The sequence below is a fragment of the Dunckerocampus dactyliophorus genome, chromosome 2 (genome assembly GCF_027744805.1).
Source record: "Dunckerocampus dactyliophorus isolate RoL2022-P2 chromosome 2, RoL_Ddac_1.1, whole genome shotgun sequence".
NCBI lineage: Eukaryota > Metazoa > Chordata > Actinopteri > Syngnathiformes > Syngnathidae > Dunckerocampus > Dunckerocampus dactyliophorus.
In genome coordinates, this window is record NC_072820.1 from 28,277,210 (window position 1) to 28,287,454 (window position 10,245).

At 44.8% G+C, this 10,245-nt stretch overlaps 1 protein-coding gene across 3 annotated transcripts in view; it reads left to right on the forward strand.

Annotated features, from left to right (window-relative positions):
• Nucleotides 1-9,972, forward strand: part of LOC129176747 (microtubule cross-linking factor 1) — a 62,300-nt gene extending 52,328 nt beyond the window's left edge. For 2 of the 3 annotated variants that reach the window (XM_054767102.1, XM_054767103.1), the window contains 4 exons: nucleotides 77-382; nucleotides 537-616; nucleotides 729-2,265; nucleotides 5,122-9,972. In XM_054767102.1, the coding sequence (XP_054623077.1) occupies nucleotides 77-382; nucleotides 537-616; nucleotides 729-2,265; nucleotides 5,122-5,313 (2,115 nt within the window). In that variant the 3' untranslated portion in view covers nucleotides 5,314-9,972. Of the gene's footprint in view, nucleotides 1-76; nucleotides 383-536; nucleotides 617-728; nucleotides 2,266-2,833; nucleotides 2,892-5,121 lie in introns of all 3 variants that reach the window. The other variant, XM_054767104.1, reaches the window with a different exon arrangement.
• Nucleotides 9,973-10,245: the final 273 nt, after the last annotated feature.

Here is a 10,245-nt window from a genome sequence, read left to right on the forward strand (position 1 = left end):
GGTGGCTGGGGCAGAGCGTCAACAGGAATATAGTAAAAATATCATTTCAACAACACCTTGTGGTTTCTCGTTACAGCTGCAAAGGGAGCTGAACAGCCGGCGAGGCGAGGGCCACAGAGGACAGGACACCTCCTGCAGTGGCCCCGGTTCACAGCCCTCACCATGTTCCCCCTGTGCGTCCCCCCCTGTTCTGATCCCGCCTGCTCGTTCCCTCTCCGACTCTGACACCATGCTGGAGGAGCAAGAAGGGGCTACCATGAGGCTGAGAAGCCCAACCGAGAGCCCCTTCCTAGACGCTCTGTCTCTGAATCCCCTTGGCAGCCAGGAGGTCCCCCCACCCTCTAGACTGGAGAGCGAGAAGAGGTTTCCCTGCATGAAGGAGGTAAAACACGCAGTCTTGGCGACTGTCTTTAATTTAGGTGTCCATCCTGAGATTGACAGGTGATCAGTTCCTGCCTCTTGCACTAAGTCACCTAGGATAGGCTCCAGCCCCTTGGAACCTTCATCATTATGTTTCTTGTTATTTTTTATCCTAGGCCCTGAATGTGCTTTCAGAGAGAGAAGGACCTCCTGAGTCGTACCCTGTTGAGGAAATGGGCGTTGGCAGTTTGCTCAGGTGAGCTAGCGGCTTTGCAAGAAATGTTGGTCCCTGCAGCTGGATCATCCACTCATCACTTGGAAGACTATCCGAACGGTTTTGTTCTTGTGCCTTTGTGTCTCTCGTCCAGAGTCAAGTCAGTGTCCTCCATGAGCGACTTCCAGCGTCTGATGGACAGCTCACCGTTCCTCCCTGACAAGACCCATTACAGTGAGCGAGGCCAAGATGACATCACCCCACCCCTCTCTCCAGATGACCTCAAGTACATCGAGGAGTTCAACAACAAGGGCTGGGACTTCCCGACGTCAACTGCCGTCCCGGGTCCTGCTCCAGAGGCATGGGGTAGCAAAACCTCAGAGACGCGAGCAGTGGAGCCAGCCATGGATTCCCTCCAACTGGCCTCCTGGTTCCTCACCAGCAGCCCCAGCCTGACTACCACCAGCACCCTGACCAACCCTGATTCTTGCCACAAGTCCACAGCGAGGTGCACCGGAGCTGGAGTGGGGGCGGACAATTATGGGGTCCACATCCTCCACAGCCCCACCAGACCTGGACCAGCTGAGCACTCCATGCGGGAGTCTGACCTCCTCTATGCAAAAGGAAGCAAAGGCAGAAGTGGGGGTGAGGCGCCCAGTGGGCCAGATGAGGTATTCATCGGTGGGCGGTGGCCATGTGGCCTTCTGGAGCCAGGGGGCTTGAGGACTTCTCCAAGCCAGTCTCCTATCTGCTCCACAGTGGGCTACGCCTCCTCACTGGAGCTGCAGCTGTCTCGGAATATGAGTGATGACATGAAGGAGGTGGCCATTTCTGTGAGAAATGCTATCCGCTCTCCGCCGGGGCCCATGGTTTGCGAGACAGCCTGTCAGACCAACGGGTTTGCCACACGAGGCACTCAGACCACGCAGACCATCAGTGTGGGTCTGCAGACTGACCTCCTAAGGAACCTGACTAGCAGCCCCCACCGCTGCCTCACCCCAAAAGGGGGTGCCACACCCATCTCATCGCCATCACGGAACACAAGGAAGATCCAGTACTCGCCTGTCATCCAGAGTAAGTTTGAGCGGCCCTGCTGCTCGCCAAAGTATGGCTCACCCAAACTTCAACGCAAGTTGTCCACATCCAACAAGGCGGACCTACCCACCACCAGCCGCACTGCCATTCCCATCCCCCCCCAGAAGGGCAACAGCGAATCAGCCTGGGCCCGATCCACGACCACACGGGACAGCCCGGTCCACACCACCATCAACGACGGCCTCTCCAGCTTGTTCAACATCATCGACTACACCCCTGTGGTCTACGACGCCATGCAGAAGTTCAACAAGTCACCCAGCCGCTCCCGTCCCACGCCACCTCCCACCACAGAGCCCAGTCCCGCCCATGGGGCTCTCGCCACCGACCCCAGGAATGAATGCACACGGACCGCCAGAGGGCGCTCACCCAGCCCCGTGCAGCTGATAGTGGAGACACAAGGTGACCGGAACCCGGAGGTGGTGAGCATTCGCCAGGACCTGTCGGCTCCCCCGGGGTACACGCTGGCCGAGAACGTAGCACGCATCCTCAACAAGAAGCTGCAGGAGCAGAGCTTCCAAGAAGAGAGGCGGGTGCAGGCCGGAGGGATAGGAAACAAGATGAATGATGCGGATAGGGCACAGCCCGGATGCATGGAGGTAAATACACCACTTACTTATCTTCTTCCTCTACTCCCAAATGAATGTGTCGGATCAACCAATGATTTCACAGCGGCGACATGGAAGGCATCGTGCATACAAAATGGTGTAATTATTCCTAACAATTACAGGATTATGTGAGGATTATCTGGGTAAAGTTGCTGATAATCTTTTTAACAAGAATCAATCTTCTCCAGGCTGGTCGGGTAAGCTGACCAAATTAACTAATCTAAGAGTTGTATCAAAAGCATATTTACTTTTGATTGATACTGTCAGAGAGCTATTCTTTTAACACTGTTTTTAATATTGTGGTATTTCTGATATTGTGCAGACTCTTTTACAGGTGACCACTTGTGTCACACCTTGCCCAAGCCAGCATGGTGGCTGGTTGTAGTTCTGCCAGCTCACTTTTTTCGCAGCCCTTTGCTTCCTGTTTTGTTTTATTTCCAGGTGTCTTCTCCTCTTCCCCCTTGTTTTACTGACTTTCCTGCTTTATCAATCCTCGTCTACCCCCACCCTCCCAACTTCCCACCAACTCCCACCCTATCCCCCTCTCCCTTTGCTCCAGAACCACAAAGTCATACTAACAACTCCATGGGGACTCTAGCTCTGCTTTTCTCGTCGATGTAAGTTCCTCCCTGGCCCCCTTATCAATCACCCACCTTACCTTTGTCATTTTGTTGCATGCTTCACAGGGCAGCAGTGATGTCACAAGTTGTGTTTGAAGTTGTGTCCCATCTGTTGCTTTCAAGGGCCATCCTGCTGTAATCGCTATCATACGTCATCTAAATCAATTTATTCATGTAAAAAAAACATCACACCAAATATCTTGATAGACATTAGAACAACATAATTACAAAGGCCTAACATTTTTGAGGGGCATACTGGATCTTCTTGGTGGTGCATTTGCACTTTTAACTATGTTTTAACAAAAATGATTTTAAGATGACATATAATTAGTATAGATGTAATTATAATTATTAAAAATAAAAAAACAGAAAATGTTTGTAATAAGTGTAAGTTTGTAATAATAATAATAATAATCAGGTATTATTTAACAATATGTTGGCTATTGCACTCATAGTTTGCAGTGGTGTATTATTATCATAGTTACATTAGGTCCCATAAACTCTGTAAAATAGTCAGTATGGTCCTTCTAGGTTTGCAAACTAAGCTCATGTAGTTAGCATTTATCTTCATCATTGTTATGTTGGCATTTTGGTATATTTATCGTAAATATATGGAGCGGTAAACTAGGTTTCAGACTCCCATTCCTCATGACAGGTCGTGAGATCCTTCCAGGTCTTTTTTTGGGATTAATTTTTTGTATTGTTTGGTTTTCTTTAATTATTCCCATATTTATTAATCACATCACATTTATTAACATCACACACTTCCTCTTTCAGTTCCCTCACCATGCACTGTAGCACTAACAAGACCTTTGTGACGGACACCAATTCTCATCTTGCTTCCTTTTGATCTTTTTTTATCTCAATCTTTTATTGAGCACACTTATGGGGAAAGTCCAACATAAGACACACTGCTGGGCTTTGTAACGCCTTCCTAAAGTCAAATTATGGGAAATGTTCCTCCTTCGCCATTCAGCGCAAAACATGTAATTTTTTTGTACTGTAATGCTGAACCCATGCAGTGTTTTAAGGTGGATTTTTTTTCCCCTTTAAAGCAGAAGCTTTGTGGATCATGTTTGTGTCTTCAGTGACTTTTGTGTGCATGATCTGTGCTGTATTGATAATTCTGTTTTACTCGTCAGACTGGCTAGTATACTGGTGTCAGCATATGCCCAAAATGTTCACTGGAACCTCTAAAGTTTGTTTGCTGCTCAAATTCCACCAAATAGTTGGCGGAAAATGCACTTCTCGACACGTAAAAGAAATCCAGAGCGCAAAAATTTCTGAGCGTTTAAAGGATGGTCGTGGTTGTGAACCCTCCTTTGCATGATGTCATTATGTTGCAAATGTTGCACTGAGCTGACCGCTCTTTTTTTATGAAGTTAAGGCAAACTTTTTAGCTGCTTCTTCTTCCTTGGTGCTTGCGTCTCTTTCTTCTTGTGGACGAAGTGGGCATCAAAACTAGTAATTGAAATTAGAAAAAAAGTGAATGATCCCAGGAGAATCACAATGTTAGTCCCGGTTCCCATCAATGCTCGAGACCCGATGCCCAACCCTATGTACCACTGCTAAAAAGGCAACAATTTTTACATGCTTATGTCTACGTCTTGTGTTTTACTGATCATGTTCATCAAGCGTTGAGATTTTGCACTTTGTTCAACCGTCCTTGAAGGCACCTTAGTTGTCACTTCTACACCATCACTTTAATTCCATCTGTTCTACCGATAGTAATTATCATTCATGAGTGATCACTTCATTGATAATTGATACTTAGGCCATTAGTTTGTTAGGTTCCATTACTAGTAAACAATGACAATTTAAAAGAGAAGGGGAGGGTTCTGGAACTGTATCTAATCTAATAAGCAGTCACTTTTATTGCAAATGTTGATGTCAACATCAAGCTAGCAGGAAGGTTTGAAGTGGGAGGAGTGAGCCATGTGTCAAAAAAATAAATATTTATGGGCGTATTAATTATTTGCGGATTTTTGCTATGCACTGGCAGCCTCAGAACGCCCAGGAAAAGCATATTATTCAACTACTGTATTCAACTATAGAGGTTCCAGAATATTCTGTTCATTGGTACCCTGGTGGAACAAGTGCAACGTTGTCGTACATCATTTCTAAGAGGCCTGTTCTTCGGCTCTTTCATCCTCTGACAAGCTCCGCCCCCCCTCGCTCACATTACTCCGCCCTCCTCATTACTGAGTGTCAGTGTTGTCGCCGGCAGGATCTGCCTCTCTTTCCGGTGGCTCCGCCCCTGGACTCCTGCTTCCTGAGGCCAGCCCGCCCAGCCAACCGCCGACCCCCCTCTCGCTGGGCCAACGTCTCACCCCCCTCCTCTTCCACCTCCAGGAGGAGTTTCACCTTCCCACCACCGAGATGCCGCACAAGCATCTTAGAAGGCGAAGAGCTGGCGTGACGATCCTCTACCTCTGATGCCAGCACAACCCACCAAGCCATCCCCCCCAAACAAGACCCTGAATCTCAGGGGTCACCTGAGAAACACCAGCTGACGCTTTGGGGAATAACCAGAACTTCTTGGTAGAAGAACCTGGAATGTACTGTAGTCATCATCATCATCATCATCATCATCATGAAGAACAGAAGTACATGTCTCACATTTCCATGAAAGGTGCCTCATCCATCCATGTCCATCATGTCTACCATATGTTCATCATGGTATGTTCATGTACATCATGTCTACAGTATGGCCATCATGATATGTCCATGTCCATCATGTCTATGGTATGTGCATCATGTCTACACTATGTTTATGTCCATCATGTCTATGGTATGTCCATCATGTCTATGGTATGTGCATCATGTCTACACTATGTTTATGTCCATCATGTTTATGGTATGTCCATCATGTCTACAGTATGTCCTTCATGGTGTGTCCATGTCCATGTTTACGGTATGTCCATCATGTAAATTGTATGTCCATCATGGTATGTCCATGTGCATCATGTCCACGGTATGTCCATCATGTCAATTGTATGTCCATCATGGTATGTCCATGTGCATCATGTCCACGGTATGTCCATCATGTCAATTGTATGTCCATCATGGTATGTCCATGTGCATCATGTCTACGGTATGTCCATCATGTCTACTGAATGTCCATCATGGTATGTCCATGTCCGTCATGTCAACGGTATGTCCATCATGTCTAAAGTATGTCCATGTCCGCGTTTGTGTGTGACATTTTTTTAAATCAAAAACATCCATTTTTTTTACTTGAATGTTACATCATGTCATCTTGTCTCCCAAATGAAAGAAAACTTCTGCTATTTGGTCCGGAGCAGAGACAATTGATGTCATTTTTTTCTTGTCCCCAGATGTTAACGTTTGTGTGTTTTCTGTGTTGCGTAGAATGTCGGGGTCGGTAAACAAACAGAGGTGAAGAGAATGTTGTGCATCTTTGAAGGCAGTTGTCCAACTATCTGTCTAATATCTGCATGCCTTGGGGGACACTAGCACTTTAGTGCACGTACAAATGAGCGCTAGTCACTGTTATTATGTTATAAAAACAGTTTTTTTGTGTGTTTTTATAGTCGACTGCACCTATCAGGATGTCTTTGTACACTCCACTTCTGTTGGATGTGATTTTTTTTTTTGTTTCAACAAAGAAAACATAAAAAAAGAATGTTTTAGATGAGAATCTACAGTATGTCCAAACAATCTATAGTGTGATGTAAACACTCAGTGGTAATTAAACATGAATGTGTATTTACACTACAGTATCACCTCTTATGGTAAGCACTGATGTATGTGTTGAAGGGAGTGTGTATAACATCTTAGGATTTAATAGAGCGGGGGCCGTGCAGACACACAATGTGAGTAAGAAGATTGTGTCCTGCTGTGGGAAGTCAAATCCCCTTGCATCATTTGTGTATCACCCCAAATGTCACGCAACAGCAATACAGCTCGTGGTTTAGGATTGGTTAGGGTTAGGATTTACTGTGTATTATTTGTGGTAGGGTTTGTTATTACAATGTGGGTAGGGCTTAGGGCTGCCAACCTTACCCTGAAGAAGGAAATCGTCCCCTGTTTAGACACAAAATTATGCATCCCGTATTGTGCTGACAAGGGACACATTTTGTCCCTAATTACCGTGAGAATCAAAACTTAGGGGCTGTCCACACTGACGTTTTCGGGTCAAAATGGCAAAGTATTTTATCGTTTCAGCCTCCTATCCACCGCCTCCTCGTCACCGTCACGTGACCAGAAGTGAGCTTTGACAACAAACCAACATATCTGAATATTTCGACGGACACGACGCACCTCAGTCAAAATTCTCCAGATATTTTGTTGTCTCATACTCCATAATGACTCGCAGACGTAATTCCACTTCTCGTAAGTCCTGATGTGCCTAGAAAAGCGTTCTTTCTTCTTCTATGGTTGGTAGTGTCACATGGTTCCGTCTGCGTGCCTGTTCACAGCGCCAAGCGTAGGTGTTCCTTGTATATTACATCGTTTTCAGTCAGCGATGCGTTCTAATCTGAATGCAACTCTATACCAATTCGGCACAGTGTGGATGCAACTTTTTTTCAACACGCCCAAAAGAAAAGAACATTCCCGTGTGGACAGGGCCTTCGTCTGTAAAATGTGGTGTCAATTTACAACAGCCTGTCACAGGCTAAACCAATCGACGCTCATCTTTCAATCTCATTGCCGTTTGACTTTTCTGACATCATTGTTTACACCAGGGGTTCTCAAATGGTCTCAACCTGGCATCCACATTTTCCAAAAGTGATAGTTGTGACCCACTTTTACTGAGGTCAATTTTAATTTGTACCAGGACTAAGACAGGACTTGTGTGGTGCGACCTATAGCTCGCCAAAAAGATATACGAACAGTTGGTGACGCGGAGAGAGTTGAAGTGCGGTTGCAACCAAACTGTGCCGTGAGTGTAACAATGGGTTGCACTTCAGATGGTGGTAGTGATGAATGGGCAGTGACAATGAGTAACAATGAGCAACGATAAAGGAAATTTTTACCCAGTTCATATGACCAAAGCAAAAGGAAAAAAAGGAAATAGGGAAAGTCAAATATGCCAAAATGCTAAATAATACAAGGGTACCTATATCAGCAGTAAATAAAAAAAAAACAGCAAGAAAACATTCAGAAGTTGATGTATCTTAATGGTGGAGAGATTAGAGTACATGTACCAGGAATGACAGCAGCAATAATAGGAGTTATCTCAAATGTACCGCTGGAAATGTCAATGGATGAAGTGAGGGGGGAAATTAGAGGTGGCTAAGTAAGTTACGTTACGTAAGCTAAGTAAGTTAATAAGTTCTGCACGGTGGCCTAGTGTTTAGCATGTTGGCCACACAGTCAGGAGATCCGGAAGATCTGGGTTCGAATCTCCGTTGGGCATCTCTGTGTGGGTTTTGCATGTTCTCCCCGTGCGTGGGTTTTCTCCAGGTACTCCGGTTTCCTCCATGCTACATTAATTGGCGCCTCTATATTGAAGTCAGCTGGGATAGGCTGAGGATAAGCGGCATAGAAGATAGATAGATAGAGTTATGTAAAGGGTGTATGAATTACAGGGTGAGGGAGTATATTGCACAACCACTAAGATGCTTTAAATTCCAGAGAATGGGACACACAGCAGAACAATGTAAATGAAGGCAAAAGTGTGCAAAATGTGGCGGAGAACATGATTATGGGACGTGTGCTAGCAATGCTAAGCAAAAATGTTGCAACTGTGGAGGTGAACATAGTGCTGCATATGCTGGATGTGTAGTCCAAAGACATGCCAAAGATATGGAGGTGCAGAGATATAAAATACAGAGCAAGGTTTCATATGCTGAGGCAGTGAAGCACATAGAAGTGTGTGAAGTTAAAATAAACAATTATAGACTCAGGAAACCCCTATTGAACATATAGGACATGCAGTAGGACTTCCTCAGAGATCAGGCAAGATCTCAATTAGTTTGGTCTGCCCTCCCCCCCCACAGAAATGTAACCGTAAGTGTGCAATAGAAGAAGATACCTTGGTCGTTAAGAAAAGGAACTTTGTAGTCTTCATATATAAAGTTGTCAATGTGGCCATAAGGCAAGAAAGGAAAAGTGACAGGATGAAGACCGTTGTGGATGCTGCAAAACAGGTCTTAAACATCAAGGACCTGAAAGCCGAAGAAATACACAGCATGTTGGCTATATACAGTATAATGATGCAGGCTCTCAGTGCTTTAATTAATTTTTCTTAAATTTGCCAAATAGAGGCTGCAGCCTGCAGCAAGTCTGTCTAGGGAGGGGCGATTGCTGTGTGTGACTGGCCAATCACAGAGCGTGAAGAGTGAATACATAAGTAGTTAACCAATGAGGATTTGCCTTCATCAGAATTATGGATAATGATGAGCTGTACTCGTTTCATGCTCATACTCGACAAAAATACATTAGCCGTAACGGATACTTGTCTAAGTCGAGTAAAAGTCGGGTAAAATGGTGGTCCCATGATGGAATGATAAATGCACAATAGCTACAAAAGAGCGGAATAGTGTTCTAAGAAGGCTCAGGAATAACCTGAATCAAGAGAAGCTTATAAAGTAAACATGTTTTGGCTCAAAGACTAATTAAGAATAGTAAACAAAATGCATGGAGGGATTACTGCTCTGCTTTGGAAGGGAATGTCAATGGATGAAATGTCTGAATGGCTCCATTATTATTTTATTCATTATATTAACTTTTTATCAGTTACTTTACTGTGAATTTCGCACAGGGCTATTTTTAACCATTATATAAATATCAAACCATTGAACTTGAACATAAATGTTTTGAAGTCTCTTTACAAAAGATTACACGTTCACAACGTTTTATTTCTGAAAACCTCATGAAAAAACAATTACGGTACACATATCCTGTTTGTGTTGAAGAGTGTCTTATGATGCAGAATAGACAAAGCGTAACTTCACCATGTTACTGAGTTTCTACTACCCTGCGTGCAGAATATCAAACAAGAGCAACTTGTAAAATCCAGGTACAGAACAAAATCAGAAACAGTTTTTGTTGAGGAAAATGATCATATCTTCCTTTTCAGACAGTATGCGTGGACGGACAGATGGTGTCTCCTGCAGTGGAAAACACACGTTCGCTGGGTGTAGATGAAGCTTGAACACATAAATATGAGAAGGCCAGATGTGACAGCAAAGGATAAGTATTTCTTTGGTTCCACCACCATGCAGCAGGGTTCTCAGGCATAACGGCTGGTGGCATTTCCTGGTATATCTGCAGCTCAGTGTCTACCCGTTTCTTGATGGACATGGAGCTCTGCTCTGATACTCTGTTCTGTGCCTCTTCCTCAGAAAAAGCTTCTTTAAGGGAGTCTTTTTGGGTAGTTTGT